Here is a 26,172-nt window from a genome sequence, read left to right on the forward strand (position 1 = left end):
AAGTTACTAAAAGCACATTAATAAAGATGGCTCTTCAAGTTTTCGTTGGTGATGACGAGGCCCCTCAGACTGTGGCCGTTTGGTCAGTAAGTCCTGGTCGATACGCCATCAGACTCCACCATTCCTGCCACTGAGGCTCATCAGAGGGGCAATCAAAAAACAGGAGTTAGAAGATGTGAACCACAGAGAGGGGACAGAAGAGGACGGGTAAGAAAATCCTGAAGATGTCCTGCGCAGCGGCCGTGACACACCTGATACAAGGAGCAGACTCGTGTGCTGAATCACCAACAGAACAGAAAAAGGAACCAAACTGGGCTCAAACGAGAAGGTCCCTGAGTGTCACTTAGTACCCGGGCAGCATTGGTCATAATAAAAGTACTGGGGGGAGACCAGCAATCAGAGAGCAGCAGTCACCAAGATGGAGCAGTTCCTCTCAATTTCGTATAGAGATGGTGTAAGTCTGGATATGTTTAGGATGTGATTAAAATGAAGTCTTAGATACAGAAGCATTAGGGCTTTACAGACGGAGAGACAGAGTGGTCAAATGTGACCCCCAGACTGGTGACCAAAAAGTAAAAGAATTTATGAACCTCCTGGACTCTTTTGATTTGAGACAGCTCGTTAATCAGCCTACATATAAAGCAGGTCATACGTTAGACTTAGTGATTACTAAAGGACTAAAAGTTGATATAAAGCAGGTCATTGATGTTGGTCTTTCAGACCATTTTCTTCTACTTTTAGAAATAATGATAGAAAACACTCATGAGAAGCATATTGTTAAAACACGCTTCTTTGACTTATCAGGAGCTTTAAAACTTACAAACCTTCTAAGCAATCAGTAAATTTATAGTGCCAACTATAATAGCGAGGATAATGTAAATAGTAAGGTGGAAAGATTTAATACTAAGGTAAGAGTTGCTGTTGACATAGTTGCACCTGAAAAGACAGTTAAAAAATCTTCTAGCATTGTTATACCATGGAAGACCCAAAGAGTGTCTGATTTAAAGAGAACATGCCGTAGAGCTGAGCGTAAATGGAGGAAGACTAAACTAACTATCCACTATGAAATATTAAAAGTTAAAATAACAGAATACAATAACACAGTCCGTCTTGAGAGGCGCTGCTATTTCTCTAAGATTATAAATAACAATGCTAGTAATCCCAGAGTCTTATTCTCAACAATTGATCGTCTGTTAAACCCAAGTAACTCAAAGGAATGCCTCCTAAGTACTTCCAGTAAAACCTGTGAGGCTATCGCTGTATTTTTCAATCAAAAAATTAATGATATTAGAAATAACATAGTATATCTCCCCAACACTAAGGATCCTCCTAAACCCCAGTATTCCGTTATAAACAAATTAAACTCTTTCACTAGGATAGATTTACCTAATTTACTTAAAATAATTTCTCAACTGAGACCCTCCACCTGCGTCCTTGACCCAATACCAACAAGTTTTTTCAAAGAAGTATCAGGCGTGCTAATTGATAATGTTCTTGACATAGTAAACTCGTCTTCCCAGACTGTCTTAAGACTGCTGTAGTTAAACTCCTACTTAAGAAAAATAATCTCGACCCCTCTGCTCTTGAAAATTTTAGACCCATCTCTAACCTGCCTTTCTTAAGTAAAATTCTAGAGAAGGCCGTCATTATGCAGCTAAATGACCACCTCAATAAACATGCTATTCTTGATAAATTTCAGTCAGGTTTTAGAACAAATCACAGCACAAAAACTGCACTCGTTAAAGTAGTAAATGACTTGCGGGTAAATGCAAACAGAGGCCATTTATCTCTTCTCATCCTCTTAGATCTGAGTGCCGCATTTGACACCATTGATCATAATATTCTTAGAAATTGCCTTAGTCAATGGGTGGGCCTCTCTGGCAGGGTCTTAAATTGGTTTGAATCCTACCTGGCAGGGAGAAAATTCTTTGTTAGTTGTGGTAATTACAACTCAAAGACACGTGATATCCTATATGGTGTTCCACAAGGCTCTATCCTGGGTCCACTGCTCTTCTCAATCTACATGCTTCCATTAGGTCAGATTATCTCAGGGCACAATGTGAGCTACCACAGCTATGCTGATGACACACAGCTGTATTTATCAATTGCACCTGATGACCCCGATTCTCTTGATTCACTAACACAATGTCTGACTTGTATTTCAGAATGGATGAATAGTAACTTTCTCAAGTTAAATAAAGAGAAAACTGAAATCTTAGTGATTGACAATAATGGATACAATGAGGCTATTAGAAATAAACTGGATGCATCAGGATTAAAAGTCAAAACGGAGGTAAAAAGCTTTGGGGTAACTGTTGACTGTAATCTAAATTTTAAATCGTATATTAATCAGATCACTAGGACAGCATTTTTTCACTTAAGAAACATAGCAAAAGTTATACCTCTTATATCATAGAAAGATGCTGAGAAATTAGTTCATGCGTTTGTTTTCAGTTGGCTAGATTACAGTAACACACTCCTCTCAGGAATACCCAAAAAAGACATCAATCGTTTGCAACTAGTGCAGAATACAGCTGCTAGAATCCTAACCAGGAAAAAAAAATCCGAACACATCTCTCCAGTTTTGATGTCACTACATTGGTTACCTGTGTCATTCAGGATTGACTTTAAAATTCTGCTTATGGTTTATAAAGCCTTAAATAATCTCACCCCATCTTATATATCGGAATGTCTAACGTCTTATATTCCAAATCGTAACCTCAGATCCTCAACTGAGTGTCTCCTTAGAATTCCAAGAACAAAACTTAAAAGAAGTGGTGAGGCGGGTGGCCTTCTGCTGTTATGCACCTAAAATCTGGAATAGCCTGCCAGTAGGAATTCGCCAGGTTAATACAGTGGAGCACTTTAAAAAACTGCTGAAAACACATTACTGTAACATGGCCTTCTCATAACTTCACTGTAATTTAAATCCTGATACTCTATACATCCAATTCATTATAATAACTATTCATGGTGGCTCTAAAATCTGTACTAACCCCTACTCTCTCTTCTGTTTCCTTTTCCAGTGTCCTTTTGGTGGTGGCTTGCACCATCACCATCTACACAAAGCACCATGATGTTCCAACAATGATGGATGGATTAAAAGCCAGAAGTAAGTATGACCATCAGCATTAAGTGACTCCGTGAAAAACCTGAACTACAAAGAGGACTATTTCATTTATGTAGAATGCTCAGAGGGGACTGGGTGGTCTCGTGGCCTGGAACCCCTACAGATTTTATTTTTTTCTCCAGCCTTCTGGAGTTTTTTTTTTTTTTTTTTCTGTCCACCCTGGCCATTGGACCTTACTCCTTCTCTATGAATAGATAGATAGATAGATAGATAGATAGATAGATAGATAGATAGATAGATAGATAGATAGATAGATAGATAGATAGATAGATAGATAGATAGATAGATACATACTTTATTAATCCCAATGGGAAATTCACAATGTTAATTAATGTTATTATATTATGTTAACTAATGTTGCCTTATTTTAATTTCTTATTTTGTCGTTTATTTTTCTTTTCTTCATTATGTAAAGTACTTTGAGCTACTTTTTGTATGAAAATGTGCTATATAAATAAATGTTGTTGTTGTTGTTATTGTTGAAATAGGAAGAGGAATCGACTAATTGACTGGCCGTCAGTGCTAATCTGAGTAACACCAGACTTTCAGTGCCCACAGCAATGATTTCTGGTTTAACTCACCATTCAGGTGAAGACACCTTTTATTTATACACTGCTGGGTGTCACTCGTACATTTGGTAATGAAAACTAAGAGATGTCCAGAGATAGGCATGTGTATCAGCAACAGCACTATAAAAGGACACATTGTGATGATTTAACATTTTAAATAAGGATAGTCGATTGATCAGAATGGATTTGGACCAAGTGCTGACCACCACTGGGGAGGTCAGTGAGATGTCCAGCAGGGTTTGGACTGATATGTCCCAATGGTGCCATGTTCAATAAAATAACAAGTGAACCAGCTTAGTACAAGACACTGCATCGTCTCTTACTGGCAAAGCCTTAGTCGACAGATTCAGAGATAGCTGTCAGCTCGAGTAGAATCAACAAGCTGGAAGATCCTGATATCTGCTGGCATAAGTCAATAATTTACAGAGGTGGAAGAGTAACAAAGTACAATTACTCCATTACTGCACTTCACATATCTGCACAACACTTAAGTAGATTTACCTGTGGACACTTTTGACTTTTAGTCCACTATATTTTATAGAAAAGATCTCTTCTTTCTGCTCCTCTATGTTTCTACATGGTGATGCATAACGTTTCTCATTTACATGAACAGTTTAGTTCTTTTTTGAATGACTCTTTTCAGTGAATCATGAGAATCTGTTCACAATGGTGAATGAATCAATTGAGTTGAGCACCACAGGAGAGCTGAAACGCATGTGTGATGCCATGATGCCATGTTTCTTATGACACGTCTCTGATGGGTCGTTGTGTGGTAAAATTAACCAAGTGTGAATTCTTAATCGAGGGATAAGCTGCCTGCTATTTATTGTACTGTTTACAGCAGTGCAGTATGTGAAAAAGTGCCGTTGATGCATCACAGAGAGCTTTTGTTTTACTTTTGTTTCAAATACAATAAGTATTCGCACCTTCCATCTCACATCCAATGAAACAATCAATATGTGAAGACTGGCAAACAAAAACACGTAAAAGAAAAGGGAAGAAAGGAGAAAATGACAGCTGAGCTTGTGAGGTGAAGGGACAGCAACACAAGTCTGAAATGTCAAAGTTAAATTAGCAGGTGCGGCTCAAGGATGTGACGATTTTAGAGACTTCGTGAAGGGCTCAGTAGACTGAGGGTATATAAAGTGCTATGACAGTGTGTTATAATAAATGGAGTTTCAATGGCCATGGATAACGGGTTGGATCCTCATTACGTGTTCACCTTTATGGCATAAATTGAATCTGAATCTGTAACTGAAATGCAAAGAAGAGTTTGTATTAAGTTTAGCAGGCCTTGGCGAGGAAGAACTCCTTCTTGTCACACCATTTTAAAGTAGTTTGATAAATAGCAGTCTACGTATTTTGCATGTTCTGAGAATACAAATGGATAACAGACAGGCTGATCATTCAACAAGATTTAAGTGAGAATTTCTTTTCTCTGTTCTATGGACATTTTTCACACCATTTGCCTTTGTCCAGAGTTCAATTTCAATCTTTATTATCTCTTTCTCCATGAAAACATGACAGTAACATTTTTTCTCAGCCTCCACTACAAACTACACGTGGTAAGTAATAAATATAAAATGATGTTAGATTTGAGTGGAGTTTTCTTGTAGTGCTCTCTACATTACAATGAGATTTAACAAAGAGCTTTGACATTTCTGGTGCAGAGCCTCTTGGTTTTTATCTTCAGTGTAAGTGTAATCAGAATATAAGTTTAATAAGTCACTGTGCTCTGTGCAAATATTTTAAATCTACTTTTCTTTCTACTCACAAAGCCAGATTTAGCACACAGCGGTTCACCATATAAGTAGTGCTAGGCAAGCTTTATAAGACAAGACAAGTTAAGGGCAACGTGCACACTTACTGTGTGTCAAACTCAGCATGAAACTGTATCCTCTCTGTGCCTTTCTTGGAGTTTTATTATTCACCTAAGTGGGGGTCTGCACATGGAGAAAGAGTATACAGCCTGGGCACATTGACCGGCACACCTTTAAAGCCGACAAACAGATGGGAGATAACGTCATCCAATCCTGAAATTCCATCCAATGCAACAACGAAAATGGCAGACTCTACATATTGGGCTCCCACTACCCGAAGGTCTTGTCATGGCTTCCTCATCTGTTATGCAGCGTAAACCATCATTAAAGAAAGCTGTTATTTCTCCCATGTGATTTCTTACCGCCATATCACTAAGGGAGGGGTATCGCCTTTTTATGTTATATCTATATAGTTTCGGGTTATGTAACATGGTGCAATTACAAAAGAACTTATTCCAACAAGGGAGCTAGCGCCCCCTGCTGAGTACAGTAAGTCCCTTCATTCTTAACCTGGATCTCGCTGACTACGTGTTCCACTCTTTATTTCTGTCGATGCTTCATTTCTTTAAATCCATTTTGATTTTTTTCATGACTGACACACTGGTACTGTTAGTCGCTCCATTTGAGCTGAAAGCTCCTGTTTGTGCAGCAGCGACTTCACCTTCTCTACAATCTGCAGTCATACATATTATGTAATGTATTTCAGCTAATTAAAATGTATTTCTTTGTTTGGTTGGTTGTCTCTATTTCTTTCAGTGAAGCTTCAATCAAAGCCATTTACACGTGCCCAGATTTTTTTCTTTATTGCAGGGAGGTCAATAAATTACAACTAAAAGAGTTTTGCATTACCTGAAGGAAAACAAACCAAATACATCAAGTTCTGTTCTAAAAATATACATAATATACTCAGACCAGTTTAATTCAGTTTGCACCACAAAATAATAAAACATCCAAAGGCCGTGGAGCCATAACTACAGCGAGTCTCAGGCTGCGCTGACCACCCTTCTCTGCGTCTCCGTCTCTGCTCTTCTCTCATCTCTCCTTCTCTCTCTCTCTGCCCCCCCCCCCCCCCAACTGTGGTCACCTTTTCTTGGATGTGAAATAATTACAGTCCAGTGCAATATTTGCTCAGTCAGTCCTATGTGCAATATCTACATTATTATTATTCATTGTGTAATATTTCATGTCATTGATAATTCATTGAGCAATAATCACAGCTTAGTGTAATATTGTTCTTTTTGTTCTAAGTGCATTATCTTACGTTACTAGTATTCTTTGTGCAATATACTAATCATTGGTAATTCGATTCTTATACCTGCATGATCAGTAATATTCTTGTTTTGTAATTTCACTTTTGTTGCCTTGCAATTAGCACTGATTGATTAGTATTCTTTATATTTGTTTTATTTAGTAGTTTTTATATGTAATACTTCCCTGTGTTAGGACGTAGTGGTTTGGATAATGACTGACTGACTATATGTAATACCTTACTGTTACTCCTATAAATGTTTGATTGCTTTATTCCTCATTGCATCTGACAGGAGTTGCTGCTCTGTGATTTTGTTCTACATGATACAATGACAAGAAAGGCTTCTAAATTCTAAATATAATCCTTGTGTTTATCTTTCTTAAAACAAGTGTGCCTCGGTTACCTTGATATAAGCCTAAAGGCCAGAGAGCCGTCTCCTAAAACAGAGAATGGTAAGGTAAATAAAAAGAAGGAGTCTTGTTGAATTATTGGATTAATTACCAGCATTGCCGAAGGTGAAACTGATAATTAACCAAGTTTAAAATTCCTTTTCAAATCCCACATTATTAAGGCATCTTCCTGGTAGACGTCTTATTGATTCCTAATCATCAAAAATCCTACACCATAAAAACTCATTTAGGTGTTCAGAATTCTCAAAGGCATTGACACAGCTGATCAAGAAGATATTATAAGAACATCAGAAATCTGGCAAATGAGAGGAGACCATTCAGTTCATCAGGCTTTAGTTAATAGCTAAGTTGTCCCAGTATGTCATCAAGATCCTTCTTACAGGTTGTCAAGGTTTTAGCTTCATCTCCATACTTGGATAGTTGGGTGCAGATTCCCATAACTCTTTGCCTAAAGAAGTGCTTCCTACCGTCAGTCCTAAACGCCCTTCCCCCTTCATTTCTGCTGATGTCCTGCAGTACGTGATTCACAATCAAGTTGAAAGATTCTGCTCTTCAATGCCTTTCAGAATTTTGAAAACCTGAATGAGTTCCCCACTGAGTCTCCTCTTCTCAGACTAAACAGGTTTAATTCTCTGAGTCTGTCACATGTCCTCAAGTCCCAGAATGCACCTGCTTGTTGTCCTCTGCAGAGTCAAAGAAGATGCTGAGTCTTTCTTGCAACATTTGTGACCAGAGCTGAACAGAGTACTTCAGATGTGGTCTCACAATTGTGTAAGTTTAGTTTATTTAGTTAGTTAACTTCATTTATCCATCCATCCATCCATTTTCCAACCCGCTGAATCCAAACACAGGGTCACGGGGGTCTGCTGGAGCCAATCCCAGCCAACACAGGGCGCAAGGCAGGGAACCAATCCCAGGCAGGGCGCCAACCCACCACAGGACACACACACAAACACCCACACACCAAGCACACACTACGGCCAATTTAGAATTGCCAATCGACCTAACCTGCATGGCTTTGGACTGTGGGAGGAAACCGGAGCGCCCGGAGGAAACCCACACAGACATGGGGAGAACATGCAAACTCCACGCAGGGAGGACCTGGGAAGCGAACTCGGGTCTCCTTACTACGAGGCAGCAGCGCTACCACTGCGCCACCATGCCGCCATATTTACTTAATATCAAATGAGCACACCTAGTGGAGACCAAGTGTAAGTGCATTCAAGACAGAAAACAACAAGCAACAGCTCACACAAAATATTTGGAAATCTGGAAGACACTAGTGAGCCCAGCAGTTGACGTGCAGACTCAGAGAGCCTTTAAAACGGTCAGCCTGGATGTTCTTATCGTGTTTGGGATTCAAAGATGGACCATTTAAGAGGCTGTTGACTGAGCTCAGTGTTACAGAGATCTGGTCGAATACGTCACACTTTTGTATCTGAAGTGGCAGTAAGGTGTGAGAAGCTCTGTTTGTAGATTAATGAGTCCAAGCCGTGAAAGATAAGCAGACAGCCGCAACTTCTTGATTTTTCAACAACACATCACATTACAAATTTCGCACAACTAGCTGGCAAAGGCAGAGGATTGTCAAACAGACGTTCAAAGAGGACGAGACAATTGTGAGGAGCTGAGCAGATGAGGCCATCCTAAAAAAGTTTTAAAAACACAAGAAGATAAACCCAGCTGGAAATACAAGGAGAGTTCAATGAGTTAATTAGTAAGCTGATTTGACCGACTGGAAGGCATCTTGACGTCAAAAAAATAACAAGAGACTCAGAAAGAAGACAGATATGGAGAAATGAATAACTAAACAATAAAAAGGGAACAGCTTAAAGCAGCAACATAAGCAGCAGTTAGCAGAAGCTCAGCTCAGCAGCAGAAACCACAGAGAGTCTGACATCACATTGAGCACCAAGAATGAACTCGAGTTGTAAAATAAAGTGGAGTTTTAAAACAAAATGGAGCTCTTCAAACAAAATGGAGTTCTGCTGAGCCTACCGTCTGCACATGAAACTGTGGCCAAAAAGATCTGGAGGAGCACCTTCAGCGGTGAGACCTGAAATCAAAAAATGACATGACGATGAGTTTTGAGTTCCGCCATTGCAAAGTTCACCAGATATGAATGTGAGGCTCTCTATTCACACACAGTGGTCGGTGCTCCACCTTCACAGCTGTTTGGTTCGACTCAAAGGCCCATGTGCAGTTTGTACCGACTTCATGAGGTTTTCTCTGGGTGTCCCGCACATCTCAGATACTTGCATGTTAGATTCCTTACCCTTGTGGGTGGGCTTCAATGTGACCCACACTAGAAAAGCCCCCCATGTAGGGCTGGCTCCTGCCTGGCTTCTCACTCTACTGGGATCAACTCTGACTGTCGGTACAAAGGACAGGGTGGGTTGCTAAAATAGAAAATTGTGTCCAATAAATGAGCTGTCACCAGAAGCTTGTAAATTCTATTTGTGCATCTGAACGTTCTTTGTAATTCGCTTTCCTGTCATAAAGTCTATTAAGGGCTGACATGCAACATACAATTACAGTAATCCCTCCTCCATCGCGGGGGTTGCGTTCCAGAGCCACCCGCGAAATAAGAAAATCCGCGAAGTAGATACCATATGTTTATATGGTTATTTTTATATTGTCATGCTTGGGTCACAGATTTGCGCAGAAACACAGGAGGTTGTAGAGAGACAGGAACGTTATTCAAATACTGCAAACAAACATTTGTCTCTTTTTCAAAAGTTTAAACTGTGCTCCATGACAAGACAGAGATGACAGTTCCGTCTCACAATTAAAAGAATGCAAACATATCTTCCTCTTCAAAGGAGTGCGTGTCAGGAGCAGTGACTGTCACAGAGATAGAGAGAAAAGCAAACAAATCAATAGGGCTGTTTGCTTTTAAGTATGCGAAGCACCGCAGCACAAAGCTGTTGAAGGCGGCAGCTCACACCCCCTCCGTCAGGAGCAGACAAAAAGAGACAGAGTTTGTTTTTCAATCAAAAATCAATACGTGCCTTTCAAGCTTTTAAGTATGCGAAGCACCGTGCAGCATGTCGTTTCAGGAAGCAGCTGCACAAAAGATAGCAACGTGAAGATAATCTTTCAGCATTTTTAGACGAGCGTCCGTATCGTCTAGGTGTGCGAACAGCCCCCCTGCTCAATCCCCCTACGTCAGGATCAGAGAAAGTCAGCGCAAGAGAGACAGAAAAGTAAGCTGGGTAGCTTCTCAGCCATCTGCCAATAGTGTCCCTTGTATGAATCAACTGGGCAAACCAACTGAGGAAGCATGTACCAGAAATTAAAAGACCCATTGTCCGCAGAAACCCGCGAAGCAGTGAAAAATCCGCGATATATATTTAAATATGCTTACATATAAAATCCGCGATGGAGTGAAGCCGCGAAAGGCGAAGCGCGATATAGCGAGGGATTACTGTACAAAGATTTAGGTCAAGGGCAATTAATGGACACCTACATATTGGTCTGGCTTTAGCAGTGGGAATCATCACAGCTGAGGAAATCTGTGTGGCAATGAACCGTGGACCACCGTGACAGCAATTCATAAGATGGAGGATGGTCAAGGGGGAGATTTTCAGTTCCACCTTGTGTAGACTTAACCAAAACACCTCACATCCCATACACTTAGCACTCTGTGGTCAGATCCACTACTTCAGTTTAGCACTTCCTCACCCCTTCCCTTCTTTACCCCTTAACCTCAGGCAATCAGACCGAATGAAAGGAACAAGCAGGTGAAAGTGCTTCACTTCTAAGGTAAAACTTTTTATTTTTAACTAAAAGTGTTGTTTTAAACCAAGAGCATAAAACCAGATAATGTTAGATGTGTAGCTTCAGTTGGCCCAATGACTTATAGTTACATTTGATTCTTCCTGGTCAGTTCATCATCTGCATAGACCCAGGCAGCCTGCTCTCTTCAGGTCATCATCTGGTCTGCTTCCATAAGGATACAACATGGCACAGAGTGCAGGCCTTTACCAGCCTTTCTGTTTATTTTCACTGTGTAGCTCCTGATAAACTCACACCATCCTGGGCCGTTCACCAGTAGAATAGCTCAGTTGCAGCTCATCCCCCAGTTGCTTTGTGTGGTCAAATTCTGGCCTTCCTGTGGCAGATGGCCTATAGGCTCATGTAAGTCCAGTCACAGTCACCATCGCCAAACGGTTTGATACTTCACCCCCTGACATAAATCTCTCATTGTGAGTCCATCCTAAACACTGAAAGGGGTGTTGATTAGATAAACATCAAGGCACAGCTGTTCTCATGAATAAAGTAAAACATGCCTTCTGAAACACTATCAGATATTACAATTGCTATGTCTACATTACAAATAAAGAAATACAAAACATTTACCAACTTACATGGTAGACATCACAGGAAGTCAGTAATTAATGGTCAACTTATTAACGGGTACAACTCAGGGATCAGCACTGGACGGGACGCCAGTCCACCACAGGACACATTCACTGACATCGAGCCAAACACAGTCAGCAGTGACCCCGATCTGCACACACATATGAGAGACCACCTGAACTGCACAATCTGAACCCAAATCCCTGCTTCTGTGAGGCTGCAGTACTAACCATTGTACCACTGTGCCGTACTAACCCCTACTCTCTCTTCTGTTTTCTTTTCCGGTGTCCTATTGGTGGTGGCTTGTGCCACCACCATCTACCCAAAGCACCATGATGTTCCAACAATGATGGATGGATTAAAAGCCAGAAGTCTGTATAACCATCAGCATCAAGTGACTCCGTGAGAACCCTAAATACAAAGAGGACTATTTCATTTATGTTAGGTAGAATGCCCAAAGGGGACTGGGCGGTCTCGTGGCCTGGAACCCCTACAGATTTTATTTTTTTCTCCAGCCTTCTGGAGTTTTTTTTTGTTTTTTCTGTCCACCCTGGCCATCGGACCTTACTCCTTTCTATGTTAACTAATGTTGTCTTATTTTAATTTCTTATTTGTCTTTTATTCTTCTTTTCTTCATTATGTAAAGCACTTTGAGCTACTTTTTGTATGAAAATGTGCTATATAAATAAATGTTGTTGTTGTTGTTGTAATGTGTTTCCTTTATAATTAATTACACATTTTTGAACTTCTTAATTAATGCAATTATCAGAAATTTGTAAAATATTTTGAATTAATTCTTTTTGATGTTTTATTTTTTTGTGTTCAGTTTTACAGCCTTTGTTTATAATTGAAATCTGAAATTCTTTACATCCAAGTCAGAGAAATAAAAAGTCACCATTACCTTTCGCTGCATGTTTTTCAGTTTTTGTAGCCCGACTTGTGTGTCCCTCCGGCTGCTGATCTTCTCCAGACAGTTGAACTTCCTCCAGCCGAGTGACGTGAATGAGTTTAATTTACAAAAAGGCATCTCATATGAGGAGGCCAGTAACTTGTCGAAATGTGTTGCAAGTGACTTCCACTTACTGACAACCAAAAATGGTGAGAACTTCCAGTTTCACTTATGATGCTAGTCAGTATTTTTAACAAGAAGATAATATATTCGTCAAGGGCAGATGACTTTACTTTACTAGAAGGCGGCTGCCTCACAACTTGAAGAACTTCAGTTCAGTCCCCGGCCATGTCATTGTCTCCCTGTGTTTATGTGTTGTCTCTCTGCCGTTCTACTTTCCTCCAAGACTTTGTCCATGTGAGCTTGTGATTTGCACCAGGGGTCTCTGAGATGGCATCCCATGTGGTGTTGGCTCCTTCCTGATTTTGCTGCTCCAGCTCCCCATAACCCTTTAATTAAAAATCAGGTCCGGTAAATGGAGATACGGGTGGATTTTAGTTATCCTGTAAAAAATGAAAATCCAGGAAGTGCATTTAGGAAAGTAACTGAGGGAATTCAGTTATACTGTATGGTCACCATATGAGCCCAGTAAGCACCTTATGATGGCACATGTGGCCAATGGTGCAATATAAAAAAAATGAAGAGATTAAGTAGAGCAATGTTAGGACAAACAGAAATAAATAATCTACAGTTCTACAGTTCTGTTTTCAAGTACCACACAGCAGCTTCTCAATTATTTCAGTCCCTAAGAGATCTCTTCATTGTCTGTTGTGACATAGCAGAGTAAACTGGGCCATTAAATACAAGGAAGCAGAAGGTGGATTTGATGTGAAATGGCTGATGGGACAGTTGACTTGAGGAGGCAGCTGTCTGACCACACTTTTGAAAAAGATCCTGTGGATATGGCCAGCAGCTTTAAATCTCCGTTAATCTAAAAGGAGCAGAACACACCTGAGCTGTCATCAGGAAGGCTCCTGAAGAGCTCACCTCATTCATCTGGGTTACTGAAGACCATCCGCACCGCTGGACCAACAGTGTGCTTTCATGCATTTGTTCACAAATTGTGGGCCAGCACATGGGCTGAATGAGATGTTGGTGAGTTTCAGCAAAATGGTCAACAGGATCTTTTAATTAACGATAAGCCCAAGGAAGACAAACATTAAGAGTGATTAAATGTCAATCAACCTTTATTTAAAAATAGCAGGATTAAGCACTGCCTTCTGGGATTGAATAAAATGCAGTCGTGGTCACCAAATAAATTCTCCAAGATATAAACAGTTTGGCCCCCAAACTAAGTTTTCCCCGGCTAAACCCACCATGCATGCAGCTACTTTGCAAACGTGTGCCAAGTCCACAGCATGCCTTCTGGGGCACCGTCCTGGTAAAGCACAGCTTCGATCTCTAAATAAAGTTTCCTGGGCAAAACCTTTGGAAAGGAAGAATAGCCTGCGGTCTTCTCCTGTGCAAATGGATCTGTGCAGGTTCAACAGTGTGGATTGGCACACAAACACACACACACGTCACAGACAATGCCATTGATGTAATGTATGGCCAGTTGTCTTAGAAACGTCAGTGCAGTTTGTCCTTCTTCCCCTCTCAGCATAACCTCACTGCCTTATGAATAAAATATTGTCAAGCAAATGCAAGTGGGAGGCAGTGAAAGGGCTTAGCTGACCAAAGGGATGTGTCCAGGGAGGGGTTGTCAAAGTGCACTAATGTCTGTTCTTCTTCATCTGCAGACATCAATAAAGAAGACGTCCTGAAACTTCACGTCTGGTTCTTTCCACCTCATTTCCAGTTCCTCCTAAAGATCCTCCCATTAACTACTGTGTCTGACATCATTTCCACCCATCAGTCCCGCCACTTCTGAGACTACTCTCTGTATTTTGCAATTTCGGTATTTTATTTCCTTTTTTCCCCTTTTTTTGGTTGACAGTATACAGGGTGGTGCCCCAAACGTTTTTTGTGGTTTTGCCAGCACTTGGTTGTTGCATGTGTGGAGTTCTTAGGTTGTTCTCTGCCTTTCACTCAATGCTGCTATGTTAGGCCCAGATCCTTCACAACCCAGAATTCAGTAAAGCAGGTTGCTCAAGGTAATGTTATGTGATGCCATCTACTTGACTGTAGGTTTATGGTCCAGTCAACGATTCTATGGAGCTAAAGGGGTCTCTCCATTTACGACATGCATTTCAGATTCTTTGAGCACCTTGTTCATGTTCCTGGTTTCTAAAGCTTCTATCTTCTTGATTTCTCCATCAGTGTTGACCAGGATGTGTCTCACTGTCTGCGTGTTCCTTGATGAGGTTTATTATTTCTGTCTTAGTGACGTTCACAGTGGTGCTGCTTTTTTTAACACCTCCTTCCACTTGGCATAAAGGATGTGGTCTCCGAGACACATTTGAAGAGTGTCGCCCAATCACTGGTGATATCAGATTTTACATTTCTCTTTATTTTTATTCATTTTTCCCCATGTCATCATATTTTCCTTTGAGTTACTTCTCACTTTTCAAAAGGCCGTCCTGTCACGACATCATAACTTTCATTGTGCTTATCCTCATTAGAAGGTGTGCTTGAGCATAGCAGTCAGCTGGAGTGGAGTGTTTGGTGTTGTGTGTTGTAATTGTTCATTTAGTGTTGTTTAGGTGTTGTTCGTGTATAGTTTCAGGAATCCAAGACAGCCAAAGTGTTGCAATGACATGAAAATACTGCTGCACAATGCAGAGGATTTCACCATCTGAGTGGCCATCACCAATTTTATTTAACTTTAAATCTTTGCCTGGATTGATGGTGCGATTCTCACCTTTTCTGATTCATTTGGAAATGCCAGGCTCCATCTTTTTCACTTTTTTTATTACTTATTCATTTCTTTTTTTCATTTTATTGTGATTTTCTATCTAGTTTGTTTAATTTTGTAACTGATTTCATTTTGCTTCTGCTCTTAGAACATAAAAATTTGACAAATAAGAGGTGACCAATTGGTCCATCAGGCTTATTTGTTTAGCTGATAGCTAAGTTGTCCCCATATCTCATCCAGATACTTTTTAAAGGTTGTCGAGGTTTCTGGTTCAACTTCATGTCTCAATAGTTTGATTCAAAATCCAACAACTTCTGTGCTCATTGGGGTCTGATCAAAGTAGACCTGCATTCTCAGTGAATGTAGAGTGTCAGGCTGATAAAGCTCATGTGTGTGAGAAAAATGATAACATCTGCTGGATAAAAGTGAGAGGAAGACAAAGAGGTGGAGAAGAATATAGGAGGCAAGAACGGAATATGAAATGAAACAATGGGAGCTAGAAAGTCAGAGAGAGCAGAGCTGAAAACCAGAATCAGAGACAGGCCCAAACATTTCAAGGAGTGTGCGAATGGCGTTAAGGAGACACAGGAGACAGTTGTGATCAACAGCCATGTGCTTCGTGTGACGTTCATAAGGGTGAGGTGAAGTCATTTAAACTGGACAGTATGAGTTTAGAGACAATAAAGAAATGTCATTAAAGTCATCTATGCAACAGGTGAAGGTGGAAAAGGGAGGTCATACTACCAGACTGAAAGTGTGGGCAATGGTCAAGACTGTACCTCACACAGAGTTACTTTGTAGGACACCAGGGACTTTAAATTTGATGAAAGCAAACACAAATAAATTGTGGGAAAAAACTGAAAAATGACAGCAGAACCTCACATAGAGTAACATACATGGACACCAGTGGCTTTAAATTCTGAGAAATTATAAAGTGGGAAAGGACAGCAGAACCAAATATGACTGAAAATCTGAGTCTCAGCAATCAGAATGTGTCAAGCTCTAAGATATCATAAACATCAGCAAGAGTCAAATAATTTGACACACTCCAGGTGAAGAAAAGATAAAGCCTTTATCAAATCAAATGGCCACATTATGGGAGATGGGGTTGTGTTTATGCAAAACTGGAGATGTGTCAAGATGTTCCTGAACTTTGAGCCAAGTCCTGAGAATGTATGAGATGAGAATATCATGAACTAGATTGGAGCACTTAATGGATTAAAGAAGAGATCTTACTTCTGAGCAACAGAATACAGAGATGAACATATGAGGTAGTCTATCAGGACCTGGTGATTTTCCACAGATTATAAAATGTAAAGTCTTCTTAAGCTCAGATAAATTAATTGGGGGTCCAACATGGTGATATCTTCTATATGGAGCATTGGAGAGGCAGGTTGCCTAAGAAAAATTACAGTTAGACGCAAGTAAGAGCACAGATTACATTAGACAGCCACTCTGTATTTGCTCTTTGTCCGAGTGTGTTAGTGGACCCTTTGATGGACTGACACCTTGTGCAATGTTGGTTTCTGCATGGCACCCAATGTGACCCTAGTGGCCCTGAATTTGTATTAAGCAGGTCTGACAGTGTGATTAGCTTTTCTTAATATTTTTTATTTTGTCACATTCCAGACTCTACGTTTAAGAAATAAGCTGAAAATCAGTTCAAAGCCACACCTTATTCCAGTCTTCTGAATATTTTTGTGCATTTTTTAAAGATCCTAAAAGCCTAAAGGGAGACTTAGTGAGTCATCAGCAATAAGTTGACTCTGCTGTTGGGGATTCAGCAAAATTCAAAGACGTGTCCTTCAGAGCCGCTGTCACATTATGAACAACATGGAGATCTGAAAGACAGAAGGAGCACAGCCAGAAAAGAAATCTTGTGTCAGAGAAATGCATTTTAAGGTGACTTTAATTATCAGGGAATACAAGATGAGCAGGGCTGCTGCAGTTGATCCCATCTGACTTAACTGATTTAACTTCTTGGCAGAGTTTGTTTCCTTGCAGCACAAAAAGAATCGTCTTCTGTTGTCAGAACATTTTTTTAAGATGAAAGTCATTCAAAACACTTTTTTTGTTCTTTTACTTTGCATAATTGTGTTGTACTGTAACACAAGTGCCAATTGATCCAGAGATGTGTAAATACAATCTTCAGTCTGTAAGGAGAGAATCACAAATCAGTGTGAAAGTTCTTTAATTCACAGTATTATTAAAACAATGAGCAATCCTCGAAAGACAAAACCTTCATTGTGCAGAGCTCACAACTGCTACTTACTTGCACTTTCAATTAGTGTTTAGTGGTCTTACTGAGAGTTTGTGACTGACTGAACAAAGATGGCAGCTAACAAGATACCAGCATCTTAACAACCTGAATATAGCAAAAAATAAATAAATAAAAAATAATAATCCATCCACCGATTCATTAACTGACATACAACACAACAATAAGAATAAGAATAATTGGGGATAATTCACTGATCGTTCATCCATCTTCTGATCTCACTCATCGTATTCAGGGTGGCAGATGTACCAACCGTCTCACAAGACCACTGAACTGCGCTGTTGTCTCACAGCACGGAGCTCGAGGTTCACCACTCAGGGGCTCACAGCGTCTGAGTTTACAGGATCTGCCAATGTTGGCATCGATTTCATCTGAGGAGAGAAGCTTTAGAAACCAGGAACATGAACAAGGTGCTCTAAAAATCTGAAATGCATGTTGTAAATGGAGATACCCTTTTAGTTCCATGTGTGTGTTTATGTGTGTGACTAGCGAGTGTTTTTAAAGTGGCCCTTTATGAGTGTGTGTGTGTGTGACCTGAGATAGATTTGCACATCATCCTAGTTTTGCTTCAGACCCTTTGACCTTAAAATCAAAATATAATATAATATAATATAATATAATATAATATAATATAATATAATATAATATAATATAATATAATATAATATAATATAATATAATATAATATAATAGTTAGATTTAGCCTTTTCCTAGGTACACACTAAATCAGTTGTTACTTGCAGGCCTGTCTTTGCTGTTTTTAACTTTCTTGTGAGTTTTCACTTCTCTTCACTTTATTTTGTGTGATTGTATGAAACTCTGCATGTGCATCTGAAAGACATCAGAGGTTTGATAAACTCACAGCTAGTGCGATTGTTTTCAGTATTTTTATTATTTTTTTCATTAAATATTTGACACATAAATATTCTTTATGTTGATTTGTCTCATGAAGTTTGACTTTTTCATGGTTTTTCAGTCCTAAAAGCACCAAAGGATATTATTGTCTGGAAGCCTCCCCTTAAAGAGGAGCTATGTTGTGTTTTCACCCGAGTTAGTTTGTTCTTTCTCTTTCTCTTTTTCATTTATTTTATAGTATTGTCTTGTGTTTATACAGGTTTTGATAATATTCGTGTTTGATGTTGTTAGTATCTCTGTTTTCTTACCTCCCATGTGACTTATGGGTGGTACCCCAAGAGGCGGAGCCACTATGATGTCACCACCATGGGACAGCCCCCTGGCTACTTAAGGAGGTGCTACATTAGGCGTCTCTTCTCTGAGTTTTGCTTTACATCCAAATTTCCTGTTTTTTTTATGTCTGATTATTTCTGCTCTGTCTTTGGATTTTGCTCACAGATTGTGTTTTTTTTTTAAAGTTGTGTCCCAAGAAATGGCAACCCAGGACGGGTTCTCAGGGACTGTGCTGTGACGTTAACAGAGGTATTTACTAAGGTCTTCAATCGATCTCAGTCACAGTGTGCTGTCCCTACCTGCCTGAAGACATCCACCATAGCACCAGTGCCAAAGCAGACTGCAGTGACCTGCCTCACTGATTGCAGGCCAGTGACAATGAAGTGTCTGGAAAGACTGGTCCTCAAGTACATCGAGGCAAGGACAGCTTTGAGTGTCGTTACAGTCGGTGTACTGGAATCTCAGTGTATCTGCTATGTAACAAAAAAAGGGAATCTCAGCTTATCTTATCTTGCCTGTTCAGTACCCAATTGTTCCCACCACATGGATTGAATTTGACGTCTCTGGTCCATTAGCTCCTCCCAAACATGGCGAGTAAATCTTCTATCTCTGCAGCACGTTGGCTGTCACTTGTTAGGTCAGCCATACGTCACGCTGGTGGCCTTCTTGAGCCCACCAGGACTTCTGTGACTTTAAAGATGGTTTGCTTCAATCGTATTTCAACAATGGAAAAAGTTACAATTAAGCAGCGTTTAGCCGCAGTGTGAGCGTAGCGTTAAAAGAATTGCACTTGCTGACAAAACACAGTCAAAAATGAAATGTGGGAAAACACAAAATATGGAAAAATTAAATTGGAGTTTTTCTGTAAGATAAAGAATTGAACTCCTTTTTCATTCTTAGCTCAATTTTATTTATTTATTTATTTTTTGGCCAGTCACAAATTCACCCCTTGGGTTTTTCTCATGTCCTCTCATGGTGTGTGACGTCCTTTCCGTTATATGGCCAAACCTCTGCTCTGAAGCTCTGATTCTTATAATATTGATCTTTTTTATTCAGCAAATTCTTATTGTAAAACAGCTCTTTCAATTGATTTTAATTTTAATTCTAAATAAAAAACAGCAAAAACAAATCAAGGACCTGGAACTTAAAATAAAAAAGAGATGCAGAATATGAGAAGGTAATGCACAGTGCGGAGGAGTCCAACAACTGAACTCTAAGGTTCATTTTGTAATAAAGGATTGTTTTTATAAATTGTTGAGGACCCAAGCGGCTGGTCCAGGCCAAGGAGATGCCCACATAACATCTGGCTGCGGTAGATGGAGGGTCATTTCCGGAGGGTGGGACTGGACTGCGTATCTGCCTGGGGGGTTGCCAACCAGGATCCCAAGCTGTTTGGTCGTGTGGTGGGTGAGGCTATGTGCTGTACCAGTGGATGCTCCCTAACCTGACCTGACCTGACGTCTTCTAAATATGTAAGTAACCAGCTCAATGATGTTTTCATCTTCTTTATTTAGTAAGCAGTAATTACTAAGTGAGAACTCAAATCAGTTGAGGCAGAAGTCTACCTGAATGACGCAGTGGCAGGTAATCAGTGCAGACCTCCATGTGAGAGTTGTGGCCGTATGTCCTGCACATCGCTGTTTATGTCTGTCGTAGTCTCTAAATGTAACATTCAGAACTGTGATGACACTCGTATATATGCATCCGTAACTCAAAAGATGCTGACGATGCTCAGCATTTAACGTCACCTTGATGACCGGAGACTTTGTTGTCTCGTGGATGTTTGTGGCTTCACGATGATGAGACCCCTTGTGACTCACGTTAAACTTACTCATTTATAGTCGTTCCTCTGGTCCTGCTTCTCCAATATTCTCCTCGGCACTCTGCAGTATGAAGTCATCGATTTGTCTGAAATACAGAAGGACAAAGTCACAGGTTGGTGATGCTCAGAGTTTTCACTTTCTTATTTTTCACAAGTCATGTTTCTATTATTTTTCCTTTCTGGTGGGTTACAGAAGGATGGCACCATGTAGTGCCACACAGGGCCCAGGCCTCAGCTTGATATCCATGTGGTGTGCCCCGTTTGTCGACTTGTGGGTCTACTGCTCGTATTGCCCCCTCCATCCTAAATGGTCCTTTAGTGACTGTGCCCGGCCGTGTGCTCCCTGCGGCTCTCAGGAAAGACAAAGAGAGACAGAAAGTGGAAGGACAAACTGCAAAGAGCACCAGTGCATCTGTCACATGTGTGTAGTTTGACTTAACCCTAAATCTCAAATTAACCACTGCAGGTTTATGGAGAAAATGATTATCTGTATGAAGCTGAAGGCACCCAAGTGGATAACTGAGAAAATCAAACTTTGTTGTGTGTTCTGCCTTGAATTTGTGTTTTGACAGCAAAGTCTCTGAATGTCGCTGTGTTTAATTTCTTAAGTGCTCATTGAACTCTCACTCTCACTCTCACTTTCAGACAGCACAAACTGGACATTCGGTAGAAACTCTGGGGACGCCTTGTTCCCAGTCTGATACGAGTAATTAGCCTGGTCCAGTGCTTCAACTGGACATACAGAAGTGTCAGTACGCCACGAGTACCATTGACGTATTCATCTGAAGAGCGAGGGGCACGTCAAAGAGCATGGCGACACACTTTCTGTGGATCCTCTGGGAGACTCCAGGGAGAAGAGTGTGACTGAGTGCCGCATTTGCAGGCTGGAGATCGACGGGGGGCTCAGATAAACCTGACAAGAGGTGCTAAGCTTCAAACGCTGCCAAAGTACATCTAAGAATGTCGATAATCAACAGCGAAAAAGTGACAAGTGCTGGTACTCTGTACTGGTGTCTGCACCGTGGACCTCCAGTTGTGGTCAGCTGTCCTGCGTGTCAGTGTTTATGTCTGCTGTGCTCATTAAATGTAAAATACACAACATTTAAACATTTATATTCAGACTTCTGTATCCCTGCAGACATTATGGATGCTCACCGTTTACTGTCAGCTTGACTGCTGCAGACTTTGCTGTCCCGTGGATGTTGGTGGCCTCACAGTGATAAGAGCCGGTGTCATTCACATTAACTGTGCTGATGTGTAGATGTTCTCCTGATCCTACCCTGCGCTGGCAATTGGAAGGTTGCAGGTTTGAATCCCGTAAACACCAAAAGTGACTCTACTTCATTGGGTCCTTGAGCAAGACCCTTAACCTGCAATTGCTTTATCCGGGGTGTAACGCTATTCTGTATCCATCCCTGCATGTGGGCCCTCCAATCTGCAAGGAAAAACCTGGGGGTTGGTAGCAGAATTGGCACTCCAGCCACCATTAAAAACCTCCCACTGTTCCATTCCATTTGAACTGGTGAGGTGCTGAGGTGGCACCCGTCAAATGGCTGCACTCGGGTCCTAATCTAGGATCCTGAGGTGGGTTGTCATGTGGTGGCTGTGGTGATGCGCTGTATCAGCGGGTGCTCCTTACCTCTCTCTTTCTCTCTGTCTGTTTCAGGTGGGTTATAAAGATGCTGGCGCAGCATCATGTCAGGTAGGAGGGCATCAGAAATTAGTCAATGAGAAGTTGAATTAATGGAGGAGTTCAGTAAAAGGCACAGCGGCCAGGCCAGAGTCTGATATCCATGTGGTGGGCCTTGTGTGTGTCATGAACTCGGAGTTCAAAGCACTGGAGTATTCCTAAGACACTTCCAAAAATGTCCACTCTGGGGGGTTTACCATCAAATCCCAGCTAGATATGATGGCACACGGACTCTTTATAAAGTAAAAAGTTTAGTATGAGGTCTAAAAAGAGAAATGAGTTAAAAAATCCACCAAACACAAAGGCATAAAAACACACGAGAAGTCAGCAACGACTCTGTGCATTCACAGAGTTACCGCAGGGGACTGTGAGAGACCCCTGAGGTTTACAGGGCAGAGGGTACTTACTGGTGGTGACCGGCAGGTGGTCCAGCCTCTTGGAGGACCACCCACAAAACACATGGAACAGAACAAAGGCAGCTATACACAAACAACTGAACAATACCCCAAAGTAATAAAATACATAAGTAACGTCAAATCACTAAATGAATTCACAAAGTCAACATAAACAACAGAATCAAACTGAACAAAGAAGAAATCAAAGAAAGATTTGAACTCCAGCACTGGAGGGTCCCTGACTGAACCACAGCAGTGTGAGGACTTTGTGTGGTCTCCTCGTGTCCCCCTCAGTCGTGACTGTGCCCTTCAGCCCAGTGCCGTGTCACTCCATTTGACTCCTGCCATGTGCTGCCAAGATGAACAACACAGAAAATGGAAGGACAGACAACAAAGAAAGACAAGTGGGAGTGTGACATGTCCGTATTCTGACTTCTAAACATCAAGGTGAGCACTTCAGTGTGTTTGGTAAATTAGTGTGTGAATGAAGAAGAAAGCAAAATGGAGAAATGGAGAAAATCAAACTTCATCATTTGTTTATTTTGTGTGATGACAGAAAAGCCTCTCGGTTTGTCCTCATTGTACTGTTTGTATGTCTTTAGTGACACTCGTGTCATTTATCTGTCACACTCACTGAACTCTCACTCCGCACACTCACACTGTTAAAACACTCAGAGTGCGACTCACACTGGACATCCAGTAGAAATGCTGGGGACTTCATGATTCCAGTCTGACACCAGTAACTGCCATGGTCCTCGTAGGAGACTCGCTGAATGACAAGCTGCGCTGAGGTTTCATACACAGGATGTCCATTTCTGTACCAGGAGAAGACCCTGTGTGGCAGACTGCAGGTCGTTGTACACCTCAGGGTCACCGTGTCATTTTCTTTCACTGTCTCTGCTGTTGCTTCAATCTTTAGACCTTCTGAAAATTAAGAAAAGTAAAGCAGTTCAGTGTCAGCTCCAAGTGATTTTATTTGCATGAATTCTCTTTTCATCAGCCCTGCTTTAATTCTCATTACTGATACAGTTTGGTGTCAATGGAGAGAAAAGGACAAAAAACAAGAAACCAATCAGACTGTGACAGGCATGGAGTGTGTGACATCAGTGAGGACAGCAAACCGACAAAGTGACTGTCATGTCGTCACAATAAACAGAACTGGACAGTCGGCTTGGTGGGTTTGGGAGAAGAAAACGAAGAAGAACTCCGAGCTGTGAGCGCCTTTAACATGCTGAGTGTTGAGTCAGCGTCCATCACTGGCTAGAGGGGCAAAATATGAAGAGAGTCCAACACTGGGCTGATTTAATGGAACTGAACTGTGTGTGCAGATCAGTGATGTTAATGTGATTAAAACGTCAAAAGAGAAACAACTGATAAACACATAAATAAACAGACAAACAAACAAGTAATTAAATAATAAAGAGACATTTTTGTAAATTATGAGGTGTAACCCAAGAATCAGGCCTTCAGAGAGCAGCAGGCCATCTCAGAGTCACCAACAGCAGGCCACTTTCTACTCAGCCATCATCCTAATATGAAGATCTTTGTAAAAAAAGAAACAAAAATGAAGTTTGTGTAAAAGTGCAAACTACACACCAGAATTACTGGAGTCCTTCAAACCGTTCCTGCCTTGTGGCCGATACTGCAGGGGTGGCATCGGCACCCTGTGACCCCGTGGGTTAAAACACAGAAAGGCCAACAATGCAATGTAATAAAGATGGGGACATGTGACTTAGTGCAGCCGCCTGGTGTCCTTAGAGTCCCGGGTTCAAGTTCTGGCCTGGTCATTCACTCTTTGTGTGGGGTCTCCATGCTGTCCCCTCAGCTGTCAGGTGACCTGGTGACTCTAAAGAGACCCCATATGAGTGACTGTGAGGAGTCCATCAGTGTGTCCTGACATGGAGTTGCTCCCCATGCAGCGGTAGCTCCTTTTCCTCCTGAGTCAGTTTAATCTGTCAGGCTGTCGAGACTGAGGAGTCGATTTATTTCTTATGTTAATCAAACTGTTAGCGTAAAACAATTCTCTACTCACATTTTAATTCTAACTAAAAGCAGCCAAAAAAGGGCTTTGAGATAAAAGCATGGAGGAGATGCAGAATATGAGAAAGATGAGCAGTTCTGAGGTGTCCACAACCTGAAGCTGACAGTTCGTTTTATATAAAAGATTGTTTGTCATAAATTCTTAAATATATTAATTTATGATTGGAGAACAGAAAGATCGAGAGCTTCACCTAACGAGTAACTGAATGAGTCGCCAATTCTTTACTTTTCTTCATTTTTTGTTATTCTGTCTCAGCACCAGTCCTCTAATCAGACCAGAGGCAGTCTGTCCGTCCATCAGCCCACCATACCGGTGACTTTGAAGCCCACCTCACCCACTTCTGGAGCCTCAGGATATCCCAGCAGCACTGTACACGAGACCAGCGTGGATGTCATTTCTTAAAAATTCATCTTCTGCTAACACCTGAACTCCACGACTGTGCCATCAGTGGGCAGCCATGATTATAGGGGGTCTCTGACTGGACCTGAACTCCTTCATTCAGTTGATATCCAGCTCTCCTGCTCTGACACCGAGTCCATGGATTCAGACTGAGTGTGTAGCAGGAACGAGAGAAGGCCTTGTGGTCGACTGTTCACGTGTTAAAGTCCATTCACTGTCCACATTACACGTCATTACAAATAATAATCCTAAAATCTACAGACGTGGAGGGGACTGAGTGTGAGGGGGCTGCTTGTGAGAAATGCTGGGATTTGCACCCGCATCTCTTCTTCTTTTGGAGATCATTTATTCTGAGCAAACTTAGGAGTCCCAACTGATATTTCTGAAGAGTTGCTGAGGTTTGATAAGAAAGCAAAGCACAAAGCTGAGGGGGCTGCACAAGAAATTAATTTATGGAAGCAGAAATTAATAATCGAGAATTTGAACTATCAGAGGAATTCAGTGAAAGGCAGAAATCCTCCTCATTAAACCAGTTGGGCGCATTCACTGTGGACCCCCATGGACAAATCAGGGGTCAGTTGCCCTGCACATCAGCGTTGATGTCTTCTGTGCTCTTTAAATGTAAAACACTCAACTTTTAGGTCATTTCTGTTTGTGACTCTAAAGGACTCAGAGGATACTCACGGTTTACTGCCAGGGTGACAGCTGCAGACTTTGTCGTCCCGTAGGTGTTTGTGACTTCACATTGATAAGACCCCACAGCACTCACGTCAGACCTGCTGATCTGTAGATGTTCTCCTGATCCTACTATGCTGATGTTGTCTTTCACCCAGGTGTAGGTGCCAGGCGGGTTTGCAGTAGCTGTGCAGTATAAAGACACAGACGTCCCTTCTTCTACACAAATGGTGGGCGGTCCTGAGATGACAACATTCTTGGGGGCATCTAAAATACAGGAGGACACAATTAATGAGAAACCAAAGTTTCAATTCTTTATTCTTCATAAATTGTGTTTTTTATTAAATTTCATTTCATTTGGGTTACAGAGGATGGCACCGTGTCATGTCAGCTGGTGGTGT

General features: G+C 41.1%; 1 protein-coding gene across 1 annotated transcript in view; it reads right to left on the reverse strand.

Annotated features, from left to right (window-relative positions):
* LOC114643332 (B-cell receptor CD22-like) overlaps positions 1-26,172 on the reverse strand; it is a 359,848-nt gene that overhangs the window by 256,127 nt on the left and 77,549 nt on the right. The window contains exon 16 of the mRNA XM_051920772.1: positions 25,873-26,038. Coding sequence (XP_051776732.1) covers positions 25,873-26,038 — 166 coding nt within the window. The remainder of the gene's footprint in view (positions 1-25,872; positions 26,039-26,172) is intronic.

This window comes from Erpetoichthys calabaricus, chromosome 17, assembly GCF_900747795.2.
Source record: "Erpetoichthys calabaricus chromosome 17, fErpCal1.3, whole genome shotgun sequence".
Lineage (NCBI taxonomy): Eukaryota > Metazoa > Chordata > Cladistia > Polypteriformes > Polypteridae > Erpetoichthys > Erpetoichthys calabaricus.